Raw genomic sequence first — 20,686 nt, forward strand, 5'->3', positions numbered from 1 at the left:
CTTTCTTTATAACTCAAACCCTCCATTCCTAGCAACATCCTGGTAAATCTCTTCTGAATCCTCTCCAGCTTAATCATATCCTTCCTATAACTGGGTGACCAAACCCAGATATGACCTTCACAAAGCCAGCTCCGGACCAAGTTAGAGGCCCAAACCTACCAAACGGACTCCCATTGCCTACGGCGAGGCCTAAACAACATTATGGGATACAAAATGAGGCAGAGCAGGACACCGGACAAAGACACATCCCCTCCCAGTCGTGCTCATGCTTCCTATGCTGGGTTTGAGCAGAATGCCAGCGGGTATGGTGACTCCTGCCCCAACATACTGTTCCCTCTGTCACTGCTTTAGATGTCAGATTGGTTTTCCTGGGAATCAACCCAAGGAAAGTACAGGCCCAGACAATGTTCCCAGCCGAATACTCAGATCGTGTGCGGACCCACTGGTCGAGGAATTCACCGACATCTTCAACCTCTCCCTCCTACAAGGTGAAATCCCCACCTGCTTCAAGAAGACCACCATCATCCCTGTACCCAAGAAAACACATGCAACATGTCTTAATGACTACCGCCCAGTGGCTCTGACCTCAATAATCATGTAGCACTTCGAGAGGCTGGTCATGGCCCACATTAACTCCAGTCTCCCAACCTGCCTCAATCTCCTGCAGTTTGCCTACCGACATAACAGGTCCACAGTAGCTGCCATATCCCTAGCCCTGCACTCATCCCTGGAACATCTGGGCAACAAGGACACCTACCTCAGACTCATGCTCATTGACTACAGCTCCACCTTCAACACAATTATCCCCTCCAAACGGATCACAAAACTCTATGACCGTGGTCTCAGTACCACCCTCTGCAACTGGATCCTCAGCTTTCTGACCCACAGACTGCAATCTGTGAGGATGGACAATTGCCCTCACAATAACACTCGGCACTGGGGTGCCCCCCCACCCCGTCCCCCAGGGATGCATCCTCAGCCCCCTAATGTACTCCCTGTACACCTACGACTGTGTTGCCACATTCTGAATGAACACCATCTACAAGGTCCCCGACAACACCACCGTAGTGGGACGAATATTTAATAACGAGTCAAAATTCACAGGGGAAACAGACAGCCTGGTCACTTGGTGCAATGTAAGCAATCTGTCTCTCAATGTCAGCAAAACTAAACAACTGATCACTAACTTCAGAAAGAAAGGAGGAGAACACCTCCCCATCTACATCTGAGGCTGAAAGAGTGAAGAACATCAAGTTCTTGGGAGTGATGTTAACCGACGACCCATGCTGGATTGCCCACGTAAATGAGCCAGTCAAGAAGGCACAACAACACCTCCTCTTCCTCAGGCGGCTCAGGAAATTTGACATGTCTATAAGATCCCTCACCAACTTCCACAGATGCACCACTGAAAGCAAACTGTCCGGGTGCGTAACAGCCTGGTACGGCAACTGCTCTGCTCAGGGCTGCAAGAAACTACAGAAGGTGGTGTGCACAGCCCAGACCTTCAGAGAAGCCAACATTCCTTCCATGGGCTCCACTTACACAGCTCGCAGCTGCAGAAATATGCCCAACATCATCAAAGACCCATTGCACCCCAGTAATGCTCTCCTACGGCCTTTTCCGTCAGGCAGAAGATACAGAAGCCTGAGCACACGTACAAGTTGGTTCGGGAACAGCTTCTTTCCATCCATTTTCAGACTGTTGAATGGACTCCTGCTTCAAATAATGTAACTTGCAATGTAACCTGTACGCCTCTAAGTCTTTTTGATCTGTACATCCTTTGCTTACAATGATCTGCCTGTACAGCTCGTAAACAAAACTGTATTTCATACATGTGACAATCAATCTCAACATGGCCCAGAAATTGTTGACCCAGAAGAGACACAGAGTTGAAGCTAATGCTGAAATTGAGCAAACTACACAACGCGATACAACTGTCCAAGAGTAAGGAAGACAGATGGAAAGAATGCCTGAAAGCATCAAGGACACATGTGTTGCTCTGAGAGAGCATTTGGCACACCAAGACGAAAGGATAGGTGGCATCTTGTAAAAAAGGAAGGACGATCACTATCCTCAAGGAGATGAGAAAACAGATGGTGAAGTGCATCCATGCAAGGCACAAAGGAATTAAGTCTGAGGGCGGTAACAAAATGTTCAACTGGCCAGATATGAGCATTGAGATTTGGGATCACCACAGCCAGGATATTGTAGCGACACTGAAGAGACCCCCTCAATGATGCATGAGATCCCATACTGGCTATGGATGAAGCTCAGAGTGGGCACCTCTTATTGCTCACAACTGGTCATCTTGTCACCATCGATTACTACCCTGATAACTAGGAGCTGATGATAACAACAACTAGAGATTGTAGAAAGCCTGAACATACCCTTCAATCATTACAACATTCCAAGTACCATTATGAACAACCACATCCCTGGAGTCAGGGGCAAGTGAAAGGAAGCACTGACCTGAACCTTGACTTCTGACATTGAAGTGAAAGAAGTGATGTAAGAATGCGCCATGGATCCAAACAGTGGAATGCCATACAGTTTCCCAGCGATGACATTACTAGTGCCGTCAAATCCTAGCGACAAACAGGTACAAACAGAAAAATACACACACAAATCTGAAAGCCATTTTTAAAGGGTTGGAATGTAGGGTTCGTAACTGGAATTAGGATTGTGGTTAGTGGCATTGGGTTATTTAAGCTGTGATTTAGAATTAGTTTGGGAAGAAGCCTCAGTTGTTCACGCAGCTATATGTATGAGTCAGGAGCATGTATAAGCCACTTGGCCCATCAAACCTTCTCCATCATTCAGGTCATGGCTTATTTTACATGTCCTCCAATAATCTTTCACCCCCTCACATAACAAGAATCTATTGACTTCTATCTTAAAAATCTTCAAAGATTCTGCTTCAGCGAATTCCAAAGAACGTCAGTCTTCTCACCACTGTTAAAAATGGGTCATCCCCAAATCCCTTGTTCTAGGTTCTCCCATAAGAGGAAACTTCGTCTCCAGTTCTACCTTGTTAAGGGTCCCAGAATCTTCAGCGTTTCAATCAATTTACTTCTTAGTCTTCAACAGATATAACACCAGGCTGTCCCAGCATCCCTCAGAAGGTCAGAGAGCCATACACAGCTTATGACACAGAAAAAAAAGCCATTCAGTCCATAATATCTGTACCAGCCATTCTGCCCATTCCAGGCACTAGTCCAACTCATTTCATTGGAACACTTCCAATGGATTCATATTCTTTCTTAAATCTTGGGATTGTTCTTTATATTGGGATATTGGTTGAAATTAGGGTTGGGATTCGGATACTGGTTGGATTGGGATACTTAGCTGGGTTTGGAGTGAGGATTTTGAGTGGGTTGGGTTGAGTTTGGGATTGGGATTTTGGTTGGGATTGGAGCTCAGTTAGGACTTGATTGATGTTGAGATTGGGATATTGGGTTTTGGTTGGGATTGGGTCTATATGGATTACTGGTCAGGATTGGGGTTTTGAATAGAATTGGAGCTGTTTCTAATTGTTTCAAACTCACAACCTGCAACCCTTTGTAAGCTCACCTCCGCACGTTCACCGCAAAAGAGACTCAATTTCCGTGAACATACTCAATGACCCAGCCTTGACAGCCCTCTGTGGTAAAGAATTCCACAGATTCATTATCCTCTGAGAGAAAAAAAAATTCCTCCTCATCTCGGTTTTAAATGGATAACTCCTCACCATGAGATTTGTCCACTGGTCACTGACTCTCACACAAAGGCGAAGGAATCGCGTACCGGTTAAAGTCATGTGTGTGTGTGCCTCTAGTTAGACCTACATTTGTTGGGTTAAAATTGAGATGACGGCGGTAACTGTGAGAGGTACTTTCGTGGACAGTTTGTGTCCGGTGTCACTGCATGCACAGTGGGCTATCCAGTGTGATCTAACTGTTATACACTTACAGTTATACAGTGTTATACAGTTAAGAGGCAGCCACATTACTGTGGGTCTGGAATCACATGTAGGTCAGATCAGATAAGGACAGTCCCTCCCTGGACCCTATGTACGTTCATGACCATTTGCTAGTTCAATGATTGTTATGAATCAGACAAGTATCTGATTCCAAATGTATTATTTGATGGGATTCTAAACCCCCAGGGACTGTGCTGGCCTCTGGATTAAACTGCAATATCCCACCATCCCCAGGTCCAGACCCCACACTCAGAATTCCCATTGTAAACCTCTACATCCATCTGTAAGATCCTGTTTAAAATTCCACCTCTTCAACCAAACTTATGGAAACCTCATTCAATCATCCATCTTTGATTTTACATCCATTGTTTGTCCCAGTGAAGGGTCTTGGCAGATTTTCTACATAAAATCTGCTTTATTGAGACACTTTGCAGTGGCCTTTCTCTTTGCTGGTTGGGCTCAGATTTGGTTTAAGATTTGTGTTTAGTTTCCAAATGGGATCTGGTTTTGGGTTTGGCAATGGAAATCTCTTCAGGTCAGGGGCTGGATGGCGATTGAGAATTTGATTCAGAGATTGGGATCAGGTCAGGGCTGGGACACTAGATTGGCATTTGGATCAATTTTCGTGCTGGGGCTTGGTAAAGGAATTCGGGATTTGGATTTTCTAAAGAAATACAATTTTATATTAGGATTTGATTAGGGAATAGAATTTCAGTTTGGGATTCAATCAGAGAATTGGATTTGGGATTGGAATTTAGTTGGAGAATGGAATTTGGCGGTTGGGATTAGGATTGGGATTGGTTGGGGATTGGAGTTTAGAATAGGAATTAGATAGGGAATGGATCTTGGTAACGGAATGGGTTTAGGGATTTGGATTTGTTTAGGGAATGGGATTTGACATTGGAATATGACTAGCAGATGGGATTTAGTTAGGAAATGGGATTCAAGATTGGCATTTGGGATTAGGATTATGAATGAGAACGAAGCCTGTGATTGCAGACGAAGAATTTGAACATGGACATTATCACCCCAACTCTGCTACTCTGAAAATCCTGAAAAATACAGCAGTTGCCAAAATTTCGGCCTGAGAAACCCATCTGTGAGAAGCAGAGGGTGTGTGTGCTCGAGGTGTTGTGAATACCCCTGGAGGGGGAACAGAATGAGTACAGCCAGCTGCCTCACCTCCAATGTAGGAGTACCTCGAGGCTGAGAGGCCTCCGTCCGGGCCCTGTGCTCTCCTCAAGCCGAGTTCTAGCAGCCGCTTCCTGGGTCCAGCAGCCAGCCTGAACCTGGCTGCGTTGGTGGCCACGAGGCTGTAGAGACAAAGCAACGTCAGCCATTTCCAGCCCCTGCTCAGGAAACTGCTGACTCCCTCCCGGGACAGTAAGAACCTGAGACACACACACACACACACACACACACACACACACACACACACACACAAAACATACACACACTCACTCACACAGGATGAGGGTAAGTGACTGATGGCAGGAATAGCGTTTAAGTATGGATCATCCCTGGGATCGATTCCTTTGGAATACTGGGAAGACAGTATATGGTGATACAGGATAAACAAGAGAGCATGTAGAGCATGGAATAAAGACCTGACAGACACTGGGGTATAATTCCATTGTGATTGTTGTGTCTTTAGGGATGGAGATGGGTGAGGGATAACATAAATATTCCCTCTGAGTACCGGGAGTGCATATCTTCACAACAAAAAGAATTTACATTTCTCTATTAAATAAAAACTGGAAGAACTGTCGACGCTACAAATCAGGAACAAAAACAGAAGTTGCTGGAAAAGCTCAGCAGATCTGGCAGCATCTGTGAAGAAAAAAATCAGAGTTAATGTCTCGGGTCCGGTGACCATTCCTCAATTCTGGAAGGGTCATCAGAGCCAAAACATTAACTCCGATTTTTTTCATCACAGATGCTGCCAGACCTGCCGAGCTTTTCCAGCAACTTCTGTTCTTGTTTACATTTATCTAGCATTTTTCAAGACCACAAAATGTGTCAAATTGCTTTCTAGACACATTCCAATGTGCTGCAAATTCCCACAAACAGACACGTGCCAGTGATCATACATTCTGTGCTTGTAACGGTGACTCAGGGACAAACATTGTGTCAGATCCCAGGAGATCTCCCCTGCTTTCAGGCTGGGGTGTCTTTCCCATCCAGTCAAGGCAGGGGGTGCAGGGCTGTACTGGGAGAGGGTGAACCCACACCTTCATTGCCACCACACCCCTGTCTCTCCAGCCTGCAGGCCGGTTTGCTCTGGAGAAGGCCAACACTCTCCTGTAAGGAGTCACATTTTGCCCCTCAGCTCCTGCTGCACGGTACGGGTTACAGGTTAAATGGCTCGAGAGGCAGCTCCTCAGCGCCTTCCCAACGGTTAGCTAGGAACAGGCAATAAATACTGGTCCAACCAGCCCACACACGCTCCCAGGGTGGGAACAGAAAGGCTTGCCTCCAGGGAAATCCAAGGGAATGTTGGATTGTGGCCATAAGACTGTAAACATGTGGCCACTGGGGGCATTCGACATGTGACCAGGCAATGATGCGACAGGTGGATGTATTGTCATATGACTGTGTGATCACATAGCCAGGTAATCATGTGACTGTGTGATCATGTGACCAGACAATCACATGGGCGGGCAATAATGCGACAGGGACAGTATGATCATGTGAAAGTGAGCAAGTGACTGGGGGACTGTACCCCTGTCCATTGGGAGATGTCACAGCAGCCAGAGGGAGAGCACGGCAAACTCAAAGCTGTAATGACAGAGTGCAGGGAGTTTGCTCACTGACCTGGCGTAGTTCACCAAAGTGAGCAGTGGGGTTTCCAGTAACTGAAGAATAGCCAGAGGCCCCTCAACTTCCAACAGAGCAACCTGGAAAGAGAGAGAGGGTCACATATTAACACCCACAACAGTGATGGGAATGCCATTCAGCCCATCAAACCTGCTCTGCCATTTAGTCATGGCTGATCAAACATTTCCACACAACATTATCTCTACTCCCTAACTGTGTCCCCAGTTCTGGGCTCCCAATCAGATGAAACATCTACGCTGCTTCTACACTGTCTGTCTCCTGTATTATTTGGTAGGTTTCAATGAGATCACCTCTCATTGTTCAAAACTCTAGAGAAATATATACCCAGTTTGTCAAAACTCTCTTCTTCAGACGGTCCCATGGTCCCTGGGACAAGTCTGGTGAATTTTCATTGACTTCCTCTATAGTAATAACATTTTTGCTGAGATAAGGAAACTGAAACTATATTCCAGGCGCAGTATAAACAAGTAATAATATAACTGACGGAACACTTCACTACTCCTGACAGAAAGTCACACACTGGCAAAAATATAAAACAAGATAATGTTGGATGCTGCAGATCAGAAATAAAAACTGAAAGTGTGGGTGAAACTCAGCAGGTAACTCACACAAACTACAGTTGCACATTGATGCCTCACCCTCTGACAGTGCGGCGGTCTCTCAGCACTGACCCTCTGACAGTGTGGCACTCCCTCAGTACTGACCCTCCGACAGTGCGGGCCTCCCTCTGATAAAGTATTGGGGAAGCAATAATTATAAGTTTTGCTGAAATACCGATGTGTTCATAACAAGCTGAAGGTTGCAGCTGTTCTTCCCATGGCTGGGGCTGTTTCCTCTACTCAATGAAACATTGTTAACTACACTGCCTACCTGCTTATGACAACGTAAACAGTATGGGATGTGATAACATTTGGTCATGTCAGGTAGAGAAATATGTATGTTAATCACACAGGAGGGCTACAAATGTACTGCTTTTATGCTGTACACAGAGGTCTGATGAGAGTCCACCAAGTGGGTTACTCTGGTGTTGACTCCAAACCTCTCGCTGGCTAAGCTAAAATAAACAAGTTAGTGGAACTCTTGTGGGATCCAGATGTTTTTGAATCAACACCTCAGTACTGACCCTCCGACAGTGCAGCACTCCCTCAGTACTGACTATCCGACAGTGTGGCACTCCCTCTGCACTGACCCACCGACAGTGCGGCACTCCCTCAGCACTGACCGTCTGACAGTGCGGCACTCCCTCAGCACTGACCCTCCGACAGTGCAGCACTCCCTCAGTTGTGACCCTCCGACAGTGCAGCACTCCCTCAGCACTGACCCTCTGACAGTGCGGCGCTCCCTCAGCACTGACCCTCCGACAGTGCAGCACTCCTTCAGCACTGACCCTCTGACAGTGCGGCACTCCCTCAGCACTGACCCACTGACAGTGCGGCACTCCCTCAGCACTGACCTTCCGACAGTGCGGCACTCCCTCAGTGCTGACCCACTGACAGTGCGGCACTCCCTCAGCACTGACCCTCCGACAGTGCGGCACTCCCTCAGCACTGACCCACTGACAGTGCGGCACTCCCTCAGTACTGACCCTCCGACAGTGCAGCACTCCCTCAGCACTGACCCTCTGACAGTGCAGCACTCCTTCAGCACTGACCCTCTGACAGTGCGGCACTCCCTCAGCACTGACCTTCCGACAGTGCGGCACTCCCTCAGTGCTGACCCTCCGACAGTGCGGCGCCCCCTCAGCACTGACCCTCCAACAGTGCGGCACTCCCTCAGTGCTGACCCTCCGACAGTGCGGCGCCCCCTCAGCACTGACCCTCCAACAGTGCGGCACTCCGTCAGTACTGACCCTCCGACAGTGTGGCACTCCCTCAGCACTGACCCTCCGACAGTGCAGCACTCCCTCAGTTGTGACCCTCCGACAGTGCAGCACTCCCTCAGCACTGACCCTCCGACAGTGCAGCACTCCCTCAGTTGTGACCCTCCGACAGTGCAGCACTCCTTCAGCACTGACCCTCTGACAGTGCGGCACTCCCTCAGCACTGACCTTCCGACAGTGCGGCACTCCCTCAGTGCTGACCCTCCGACAGTGCGGCGCCCCCTCAGCACTGACCCTCCAACAGTGCGGCACTCCGTCAGTACTGACCCTCCGACAGTGCGGCACTCCCTCAGCACTGACCCTCCGACAGTGCGGCGCTCCCTCAGTACTAACCCTCCGACAGTGCGGTGCTTCCTTCGCACTCAAATTTGAAGTTTCTGCCTTAGAGTTAGCTTTGAACCACACAACGACAGACCTAAAGGTGCGAATGCACACACAGACACACACACACACACGTACACGCACACGCGCACACACACACACACACACACACACACACACACACAAACACACCCGCTCTGTTACCTTTGGAAAGACCACTGATCCCTCAGGTACAGCCCGCAGTGTAACCGCTGAAGTGTCAATGTTCCGCAGGTAATCGTAAAAACCAGGCTCTGTGGTTGGGGGCAGCACCTTCCGCAGGAAGTTGACGTCTGTGACAAAGAGCAGAAATGCACTGTTACCAGGATGAGGAATGTGTTGCTGGATCCTCCCTTCTTCCAAGTTTCAGGACCCATACAAAAGTGCCAAATTTCAGACAATCTCAACGTTCATACCAAGGGAGGAACAGGTGCTGATTGATTGGAAAGTCATCTCATGGTGAAGGGAAGGAAGATCTATAGGCTACAGGATAAGGCACAAGGCTTGGTCATTCCATGGTCACAACAATGTCAAGAGAACAACTCCCTCTCTCGGAGTGGACGTCACTTTGAGGAGTTACTCTGGATTTATTTCTGTTGAATTTCCTGTGAATGGCATCGGAGACCGAAGGCAGCAAAATCAAAGTGTGACCTGAGTGAAGAATTGAAATTGCAGACAATCTGAAGTTTGTGTTCTGAGCTGAAGCAGTGTGTAAGGAGCTCACTCAATTTCCCTGTTAAGTTCCAATTGATGTAGAGGTGCTGGTGTTGGACTGGGGTGGACTAAGTCAGAAGTCACACAACACCAGGTTATAGTCTAACAGGTTTACTTGAAATCACAAGTTTTCAGAGCGCTGTCTCTTCATCAGCTGCAGTGTTAGAGCAGAGCACGCAGAAACAGAATTTATGGGCAGTGGGATCAAAAGATCATACAACTGCTGTGAGTGGAGCGTTGAATACCATGTCTCTGCAACTAACCAAGAGTGTCAACAGCTGAATAACAAGTGAAGGATGATCTGTAATCTGAATAAATGAGGCAGCGAGATAATTACAAAATATTAAAAATAAAGTGGTGCTAGAGACAAACTAAATGACTGGAATAACATAATTCTTTACTCACACTGTCTGACTCTCTTGGTCACCTGCAGAGACATGTTATTCAACACTCCACTCACACCATTTGTATGATCTTTGATCTCTCTGCCTATAAATTCGATGTCTGTGTGCTTTCCTCTCACTTCACCTGACGAGGTGGGCTATGCTCCGTAAGCTTGCAATTTCAAATAAACCGGCTGGGCCGTAACCTGGTGACATGTGCTTTCTGAGATAATGGTAACTGCATATGCTGGAGAATCTGAGATAACGAGGTATGGAGCTGGATGAACACAGCAGGCCAAGCAGCATCTTAGGAGCAGAAAAGGTGACGTTTCGGGCCTAGACCCTTCTGATGAAGGGCCTAGGCCGGAATGTCAGCTTTTGTACTCCTCTGATGCTGCTTGGCCTGCTGTGTTCATCCAGCTCCACACTTTGTTATCTCCTGTGTTTTCTGATCTTGTGCACGTTATCACTCTTCTCAGGAAGAGAATATCAAAGAGGAATGATCCTTGAGTTGAGGCCCTTTGTCACATCCATCTTGTGTGGGGGTGGGGGTGGGCAAGACCCTTCCATTTTACCCAGTGCCTCCTCATTCTCGACCCCCCCTCAAGATGTAATACCCGCCCCTTCTACCCCGCTACCCCCACATCCCCTCAAGCCAGCTTTATGTCACTACAACTTTTTGGCATCAAATCTTATACAATTGTGTTCCTGGAAACCCTGGGGGAGGTTTTACTGCATGAAATGTGCTGGTGAATTACAAGCCTCCCCAGATGGCAAACACCAATGGATTTTTTTTGGGCAGACTGCAATGCCTCACATGGGAAATGAGCACAGTTGGAGACAGGATGCTGGGTCAGTTTTCCTTCTGCCATTGAGAGCCATTGGGCCTGTCAAGAGCCTATCAGAGGGCCAGTGCAGAACTCGATGGGCCAAGCAGCCTCTTTGCACACTGTAAGGATTCTATGATTCTAGTATCAATGGTTCTTGGCCTTGGTAAGAATTTGCTGGGGGGCACTGCAATGGGAGGTTTCAACACAGTGTTAGCCAGTCAAGAAAGTCTCCCGCTCCCACTGCCTGCTGTAGGTGTTTCAGAAGGATTTACAACAGACCTGATTGGCCACGTCACTTGGTGTCTGCGGTTAGCACCTCCTGGGGTGGGTCTTGAATCCAGAATGCCATTGCTAGAGGAAGGGACACTACCCCCTGCACTACCACGAGTCCAATGGTGACAGCATTCTGCACTGATCGACATGATGCTGTTTACAGGAGATACAGTCATAGAGTCATACAGCACAGATTCAAAGCCTCCAGCCCAACTCAACCAGGTTTCCTAAAATAAACTAATCCCATTAGCCCATATCCCTCCAAATGCTTCCTATCCATGTATCTGTCCTAATGTCTTTTAAATGCTGTAATTGTACCTGCTTCTATCACTTCCTCCGGCAGCTTGTTCCATACACGCACCACCCTCTGTGTGAAAAAGTTGCCCCTCAGGTCCCTTTTAAATCTTTCTCTCTCACCTTCAACCTACGCCTCTCTAGTTTACACCAAGGTAGTGCCTCTCCTCTTTTGAGGGCTATAATCGATCCTCGTGCCTGAAGATGAGCAGGGTCGGGGGATTGGTGGGGAGGCGGAGGAGGGGTTCCCCAGCATCCTGTCATCTATTTATCCCTCCCTCAATCAGTAAAAGATTGCATCATAAGGTAATGGGTTACCTTCACCAGAGTATCAGAGGCTGAGGAGTTGCCTGATGGAAGTATATAAAATGAGAAGAGGGCATGGATAGGATGGATAGTTGGCATCTTTTCCCCAGGGTAGAAATGTCAAATACCAGGGTCCAGGGGTTTAAGGTGAGAGTGAGAACATTTAAAGGAGATGCGTGAGGCAATTTTTCACCCAGAGGATGGTAGGTTCCTGGGACACGCTGCCGATTGGGGCATGGTTGAAGCAGATACGATAGCAATGTTTAATTGGCATTTAGACAGACATATGAACAGGTAGGGAATGGAGGGATATCGATCATGTGCGGGCAGATGGGGTTAGATTAGAATGACATCACGATCAGCACAGTTCTGTGTTCTACAAGAGCCCGTATTGTTAGTGTTGTATATCAGCATAGATAGAGAACTGGCTCATGGGCAGGAGACAGTGAGTGAGAATAAGGGGTTTGTTTTTAGGTCAACTACTTGTGACCAGTGGGGTTCGACAGGGATCAGTGCTGGCACCACAAGCGTTTACGATTTATAGAACATAGAACATAGAACAGTACAGCACAGAACAGGCCCTTCAGCCCACAATGTTGTGCCGACCATTGACCCTCATGTATGCACCCTCAAATTTCTGTGACCATATGCATGTCCAGCAGTCTCTTAAATGACCCCAGTGACCTTGCTTCCACAACTGCTGCTGGCAACGCATTCCATGCTCTCACAACTCTCTGTGTAAAGAACCCGCCTCTGACATCCCCTCTATACTTTCCTCCAACCAGCTTAAAACTATGACCCCTCGTGTTAGCCATTTCTGCCCTGGGAAATAGTCTCTGGCTATCAACTCTATCTATGCCTCTCATTATCTTGTATACCTCAATTAGGTCCCCTCTCCTCCTCCTTTTCTCCAATGAAAAAAGTCCCAGCTCAGTCAACCTCACTTCATAAGATAAGCCCTCCAGTCCAGGCAGCATCCTGGTAAATCTCCTCTGAACCCTCTCCAAAGCATCCACATCTTTCCTATAATAGGGCGACCAGCACTGGACGCAGTCTTCCACGTGCGGTCTAACCAAAGTTTTATAGAGCTGCAACAAGATCTCACGACTCTTAAACTCAATGCCCCTGCTAATGAAAGCCAAAACACCATATGCTTTCTTAACAACCCTGTCCACTTGGGTGGCCAGTTTAAGGGATCTATGTATCTGCACACCAAGATCTCTCTGTTCCTCCACACTGCCAAGAATCCTATCCTTAATCCTGTACTCAGCTTTCAAATTCGACCTTCCAAAACGCATCACCTCGCATTTATCCAGGTTGAACTCCATCTGCCACCTCTCAGCCCATCTCTACATCCTGTCAATGTCTCGCTGCAGCCTACAACTGCCCTCTATACTGCCAACGACACCTCCAACCTTTGTGTCGTCTGCAAACTTGCTGACCCATCCTTCAATCCCCTCATCCAAGTCATTAATAAAAATTACAAACAGTAGAGGCCCAAGGACAGAGCCCTGTGGAACACCACTCACCACTGACTTCCAGGCAGAATATTTTCCTTCTACTACCACTCGCTGCCTTCTGTTGGCCAGCCAATTCAGTATCTGGACAGCTAAGTTCCCCTGTATCCCATTCCTCCTGACCTTCTGAATGAGCCTACCATGGGGAACCTTATCAAATGCCTTGCTGAAGTCCACATACACCACATCCACAGCTCGACCCTCATCAACTTTTCTAGTCACATCCTCAAAGAACTCGATAAGGTTTGTGAGGCATGACCTGCCCCCCTCAAAGCCGTGTTGACTGCATTTAATCAAGCCATGCTCTTCCAGATGGTCATAAATCCTATCCCTCAGAATCCTTTCTAACACCTTGCAGACGACAGACGTGAGACTTACTGGTCTGTAATTGCCGGGGATTTCCCTATTTCCTTTCTTGAAGAGAGGAATTACATTTGCCTCTCTCCAGTCCTCAGATACGACTCCAGTGGAGAGCGAGGATGCAAAGATCTTCGCAAGTGGCGAAGCAATTGCACTTCTCGTTTCCCAAAGCAGCGGAGGACAAATCTGGTCTGGGCCTGGCGACTACAAAGTTCGTTTCTTTCGTAAAGACAGAAGCAAAAAACTCACTTAGGGCTTCCCCTACCTCCTCAGACTCCACACACAAGTTCCCTATGCTATCCCTGATCAGCCCTACTCTATCTTTGATCATTCTCTTATTCCTCACAAAAGTGTAAAATGCCTTTGTGTTCTCCCTAATCCGTTCCGCCAAGCCTTTCTCGTGCCCCCTCCTGGCTCTCCTCAGACCATTTTTGAGCTCCTTCCTTGCCTGCATGCAATCCTCTCTAGCTGAGCTTGACCCTAGCTTCCTCCACCTTATGTAAGCTACCTTCTTCCTTTTCACAAGAAGCTCCACCGCTCTCGTCATCCAAGGTTCCTTTATCTTACCCCTTCTTGCCTGTCTCAGAGGGACATATTTATTCATCACTCGCAACAACTGTTCCTTAAACAGTCTCCACATGTCTATAGTGCCTTTACCACGGAATAATTGCTCCCAGTCCATGCTTCCTAACTCATGTCTAATCGCATCATAGTTTCCTCTTCCCCAATTAAATATCCTCCCATTTTGCCTAATCCTCTCCTTCTCCATAGCTATGTAGAATGTAAGGCAGTTATGGTCACTATCACCAAAATGCTCTCCCACCATAAGATCTGATACCTGCCCCGGCTCGTTTCCGAGCACCAAGTCTAGAATGGCCTCTCCCCTCGTCGGCCTGTCAACGTACTGCGTTAGGAAACTCTCCTGAACACACCTTACAAAAACAGCTCCATTCAAATCTTCTGCTCGAAGCAGGTTCCAATCAATATTAGGAAAGTTAAAGTCACCCATTACAACAACCCTACTGCATCCACACTTTTCCAAAATCTGCCGACCTATGCTTTCTTCAATCTCCCTGCTGCTACTGGGAGGCCTGTAGTAAACCCCTAATGAGGTGACTACTCCCTTGCTGTTCCTAATTTCCACCCATACTGACTCAGTAGGCAGATCTTCCTCGACAATGGAAGCTTCTGTAGCTGTGATACCCTCTCTGATTAGTAGTGCTACACCCCCTCCTCTTTTTCCCCCCTCCCTATTCTTTTTAAATGTTCTAAACCCTGGAAGATCCAGCAACCATTCCTGCCCATGAGAAACCCATGTCTCTGTTATGGCCACAACATCATAGCACCAGGTACTGATCCATGCTCTAAGTTCATCACTTTTATTCCTGATACTCCTTGCGTTAAAGCAAACACACTTTAACTGATCCCTTGGTTCCTTCCCAGGAAAATCCTTCCCACTAGCTGGTCTACTTCTTGCTATTGCCTCACCTGCATCAACTCTCACCTCCGGTATACAGCTCAGGTTCCCACCCCCCTGCCATACTAGTTTAAACCCTCTCGAACTACTCGAGGAAACCTTCCACCCAGGACATTGGTCCCCTTCCAGTTCAGATGCAACCCGTCCTTCTTGTACAGGTCCCACCTTTCCCAGAAGGCATCCCAATTATCTACATACCTGAAGCCCTCCCTCCTACACCAGCTGCGCAGCCACGTGTTCAGCTGCGCCCGCTCCCTGTTCCTCACCTCACTATCTCGTGGCACCGGTAGTAAACCAGAGAACACTACTCCTTTCGTCCTGCTTTGCAGCTTCCATCCTAACTCCCTGAAATCACTTTTTATATCCTCAATCCTTTTTCTGGCTATATCATTAGTGCCAATATGTAACACGGTTTCTGGCTGTTTGCCCTCCCCTTTATACACCCGATCGGAGATGTCCCAGACACTGGCACCAGGGAGGCAACATACCTTCCGGGAGTCCCGTTCCTGACCACAAAATCTCCTGTCGATTCCCCTAACTATCGAGTCCCCTACCACGAGTACTTTTCTATTCTGCCTCCTTCCCTTCTTTGCCACAGTGTCAGGCTCAGTGCCAGAGAACTGACTACTATGGCTTTCCTCTGGTAGGTCATCCCCCCCAGCAGTATCCAAAACGGTATATTTATTGCTGAGGGGAATGCCCACAGGGGATCTCTGCACTGTCTGTCTGTCCCCTTTCCTCCCCCTAACTGTAACCCATCTATCCTCGTCCTGAGCCTTAGGAGTGACCAACTCCCGATAACTCCTCTCAATTACCCCCCTCTGCCTCCCGAATGATCCGTAGTTCATCCAGCTCCAGCTCCATTTCCCTAACACGGTTTTCAAGGAGCTGTAGTTGGGTGCACTTCCCGCAGATGTAGCCAGCGGAGACGTGTGCCATGTCACCCACCTGCCACATTCTGCAGGAGGAGCAAGCAACTGCCCTGGCATCCATACCCCACTTATCTGAACACCCATTTAGTACTAACAACATATTAATGACTTGGAGGAAGGAAGTGAATGGACTGTAGCTAGGTTTGCAAATTAGGCAGAAAAGCAGGTTGTGAGAGGGATACAAGCAGATAGCAGAGAGGTGTTGATAGATTAAGTAAGTGGGCAAAACATTAGCCCATGTGGAAAAATGGGAGTTGTTCATTTTGGAAGGGAGAGCAAAAGAATAGAATGTTATTTAACTGGAGTAAAACCGCAGAAAGATACAACAGAAAGGGACTGAGGGAGCTTGTACACAACCTCGACCATCTTCCTATGAGCCAGCTATGGCTCTGAGCTAGTGGAGATAGTTGCATTGATACACATTGATACATACTATCTATAGTCATGGTCTCCTTACTTGAGAAAGGATGTACTGGCACGGGGCGGGGTGCCGGTGGTGGGGGGCGTGCAGAGGAGGTTCACTAGGTTGATTCCAGAGTTGACAGGTTTGGCTTATGAGGAGATGCTGAGTAGGCTGGGATTACACTCATTGGAATTCAGAAGATCTTTTATAAACATACAAAGTTATAAAAGGAATAGGTAGGATAGAAGCAGGGAAGTTGTTTCCACTGGCGAGTGAAAGTAGAACTAAGGGGAACAGCCTCAAAATAAGGGAGAACAGATTTAGGACTGAGCTGAGGAGGAAATTCTTCACCCAAAGGGTTATGAATCTGTGGAAGTCCTTGCCACAGAGAGCAGTGGGGGCTGGGGAGGCAGAGTCCTTGTGTAGATGTAAGGCTGAGATAGATAGATTCTTGATGGTGGTAAATCAAGGATTACAGGGAAATGGCAGGAAAATGAACACGAGGAGCAGTTGGATCAGCTACGACCCTAGTGAATGGTGGAGCAGGCTTGAGGGCCTGAATGGCCTACACCTGTTCCTATTTCTTACGGTCTTATCACACCAGAATCAGTTATTATCATACTACTGATTGTGGGACGATACATCAACTAGAGTGACAGCATTGCCAAACCATTTCATTGGCTGGTATTGCACTTTGAGAGGGAATGAAAAGTACTATAGATCTGCAAGTTAATTCATGTGTAGCAAAAAGTCCACTAGATTGATTCTTGTAGTGAGGGGACTGTCCTTTCAGAGGACACTATTTTATTGACTGGATCTGGGGATTGCTGGTCCCTTGATGTCCTTCAAAAAGTGGTGGTTGAAATAATTCCACAGAGGTCGGTATCCCATCACCAATTCACCTTTTATTTACACATGTATAGTACTTGACACTGACCTATCTAGCACAGAACCAGCTCTCAGAGTGAACTGACACACCTGTTTATACCTGTCAGCCAGGGCTCCCTGATTGGACCAGGTTAACTGCCCCATATCTGGGAACTCAGGTTCTATAGGCATAAGCTGCCTTCTTGAACCGTTGCAGTCCATGTGTTGTAGGTTGCTGGAAATTCCAGAATATTGACCCAGTGATAGTGAAAGAACGGCGATGGATTTCCACATCAGGATGATGAGGGGCTTGGAGGGTGACCTGGAGTGAGAGTGCCTCCGTGAGTAGAAAAGGGTAAGTTTTCCTGAAGTTTAAAAGAATGAGGTGATCCCTTTGGGACATACACAATCCTTAAGCTGGAGGAGTCTAGAACACAGGACAATGGTTTGCTCATTTCAGTCTCAGATGAGAAGGAATCGCTTCACTCAGTGTGGCTGAATCTACGGGATGTTTGATTGTGGAGTATAGTCAAGTTGGGGAGGTTTCGGTGTTGGACTGGGGTGGACAAGGTCAGAAATCACACATCGCCAGGTTATAATCCAACAGCTTTACTTGGAAACACATACAGGGGTTTTTTTTTTATCTCAGCGAATGAACAGATTGTGTGGAAATCAAAGTGAAAGGACATCTATGACCTGGCTGAGGGGGGAAAGATTTAAAAGGGACCTAAGGGGTAACTTTTTTACACAGAGGGTGGTGTGTGTATGGAATGAGCTGCCAGACGATGTGGTGGAGGCTGGTATGACTACTACATTTAAAAGGCATCTGGATGGGTACATGAATAGGAAAGATTTAGACGGATATGGGCCAATTGCTGGAAAATAGGACTAGATTAATTTAGGATATTTGGTCAGCACGAACGAGTTGGACCAAAGGGTCTGTTTCCATGCTGTACAGTTCTATGACTCTATGACTGATTGGCACAGCAGGCTCAAGAGGCTGATCATTGTCTCTTTCCAGTTCCCATGCCTTTCCCTTTGTGGAAGTTGTATTCCTCAGCCCTGCCCTCCCAGGAAAGAGGTATGCAATGAAATTTAAATGATTTACCTTCCTCCCTTAGCTTGAATTTGGAGAGGAACAGCAGACAATCCTGGAGGCCAGCAAAGATGGTGAACTCTCCGCCTCGGGGGTTTTCTCTGAAGTATAACTCAAAGACAGCATTCGTCTGCTCTCTCCCACATTTCCAGTATCCATAGGCCATGGTGAACTGGTAGAGATCAGTGAGTAGAGGCTGTGCTGTGTACTCTCTCAACATTGTCTTGGCTGAGCGCAGGCTGAGGGTGAGCAGGGCAGAGCACTGCGCACTGAGCTCTCACTCACACACACACAGTCTGACACAAACTGCAAGCTCCTGACTGTGCCAGAGTTCAGTAGAAAAAGACATAGAAACAAACTCCACTGTGGCCCCTCACCGAGTTCTGGGAGTTGTCGTCCTCTCGTGGTTACAGGGAACATTGTCACTTTGTGAATTCTCTGAGACCGGAACAGCTCAAACAGGTTTTCCATTTTATGCCCGAAACCTTGGAGCTGCTTCCCTCCTTGATGAGTAACCATGAGCAACGGAGTGTGTGAGAGAGTATGTGCATGTGAAGGAGAGAGAGAGAGAGAGTGTGTGTGTGTACGTGTGTGTGTGTGAGAGAGAGAGTGTGAGTGTGTGTGAGAGAGGGAGTGTGCGCGTGAGTGTGTGTGAGAGAGGGAGTGTGAGTGTGTGTGAGAGAGGGAGTGTGAGTGTATGTGTGAGAGAGAGGCAGTGTGTGTGAGAGTGTGCGTGTGTATGAGTGTGTGGGAGAGAGAGTGTGTATGTGTGAGAGTATGAGAGTGTGTGTGTTTGTGTGAGAGAGAGAGTGTATGTGAGAGTATGTGACAGTGTGTGTATGTGTGTGAGTATGTGTGTGGGAGAGAGTGTGTGGTTGTGTGAGAGTGTGTGTGTCTGAGTATGTGTGTCGGAGAGTGTGTGTATGTGTGAGAGTGTGTGTGTGAGTGTGTGTGTGGGAGAGAGTGTGTGTATGTGTGAGAGTGTGTGTGTGTGAGTATGTGTGTGGGAGAGTGTGTGTATGTGTGAGAGTGTGTGTGTGACTATGTGTGTGGGAGAGAGTGTGTGTATGTGTGAGAGTGTGTGTGTGTGTGTATGTGTGAGAGTGTGTGTGTGTGAGTGTGTGTGTGGGAGAGAGTGTGTGTATGTGTGAGAGTGTGTGTGTGTGAGTATGTGTGTGGGAGAGAGTGTGTGTATGTGTGAGAGTGTGTGTGTGACTATGTGTGTGGGAGAGAGTGTGTGTATGTGTGAGAGTGTGTGTGTGTGAGTATGTGTGTGGGAGAGTGTGTGTATGTGTGAGAGTGTGTGTGTGTATGTGTGAGAGTGTGTGTGTGTGTGTGTGTGTGTGTGTGGGAAAGAGTGTGTGTATGTGTGAGAGTGTGTGTGTGTATGTGTGAGAGTGTGTGTGTGTGTATGTGTGAGAGTGTGTGTGTGTATGTGTGAGAGTGTGTGTGTGTGTGTATGTGTGAGAGTGTGTGTGTGTGAGTGTGTGTGTGGGAGAGAGTGTGTGTATGTGTGAGAGTGTGTGTGTGTGAGTGTGTGTGTGGGAGAGAGTGTGTGTATGTGTGAGAGTGTGTGTGTGTGTGTGTGTGTGTGGGAGAGAGTGTGTGTATGTGTGAGAGTGTGTGTGTGTATGTGTGAGAGTGTGTGTGTGTGTATGTGTGAGAGTGTGTGTGTGTATGTGTGAGAGTGTGTGTGTGTGTGTGTGTGTGTGTGTGTGTGGGAAAGAGTGTGTGTATGTGTGAGAGTGTGTGTGTGTATGTGTGAGAGTGTGTGTGTGTGTATGTGTGAGAGTGTGTGTGTGTATGTGTGAGAGTGTGTGTGTGTGTGTATGTGTGAGAGTGTGTGTGTGTGAGTGTGTGTGTGGGAGAGAGTGTGTGTATGTGTGAGAGTGTGTGTGTGTGAGTGTGTGTGTGGGAGAGAGTGTGTGTATGTGTGAGAGTGTGTGTGTGTGTGTGTGTGTGTGGGAGAGAGTGTGTGTATGTGTGAGAGTGTGTGTGTGTATGTGTGAGAGTGTGTGTGTGTGTATGTGTGAGAGTGTGTGTGTGTATGTGTGAGAGTGTGTGTGTGTGAGTGTGTGTGTGGGAGAGAGTGTGTGTATGTGTGAGAGTGTGTGTGTGTGTGTATGTGTGAGAGTGTGTGTGTGTGTGTGTGTGTGTGTGTGTGGGAAAGAGTGTGTGTATGTGTGAGAGTGTGTGTGT

General features: G+C 47.6%; 1 protein-coding gene across 1 annotated transcript in view; it reads right to left on the reverse strand.

The window, feature by feature from the left end:
* naprt (nicotinate phosphoribosyltransferase) overlaps nucleotides 1–19,017 on the reverse strand; it is a 38,848-nt gene extending 19,831 nt beyond the window's left edge. Inside the window, exons 1-5 of the mRNA XM_059642232.1 lie at nucleotides 18,500–19,017; nucleotides 9,201–9,328; nucleotides 6,773–6,855; nucleotides 5,141–5,271; nucleotides 2,470–2,585 (exon numbers count right to left, since the gene is read on the reverse strand). Coding sequence (XP_059498215.1) covers nucleotides 2,470–2,585; nucleotides 5,141–5,271; nucleotides 6,773–6,855; nucleotides 9,201–9,328; nucleotides 18,500–18,707 — 666 coding nt within the window. The 5' untranslated portion in view covers nucleotides 18,708–19,017. The remainder of the gene's footprint in view (nucleotides 1–2,469; nucleotides 2,586–5,140; nucleotides 5,272–6,772; nucleotides 6,856–9,200; nucleotides 9,329–18,499) is intronic.
* Between the last annotated feature and the right edge of the window lie 1,669 nt (nucleotides 19,018–20,686).

Source organism: Stegostoma tigrinum, chromosome 2, assembly GCF_030684315.1.
Source record: "Stegostoma tigrinum isolate sSteTig4 chromosome 2, sSteTig4.hap1, whole genome shotgun sequence".
Taxonomy (NCBI): Eukaryota; Metazoa; Chordata; class Chondrichthyes; order Orectolobiformes; family Stegostomatidae; genus Stegostoma; species Stegostoma tigrinum.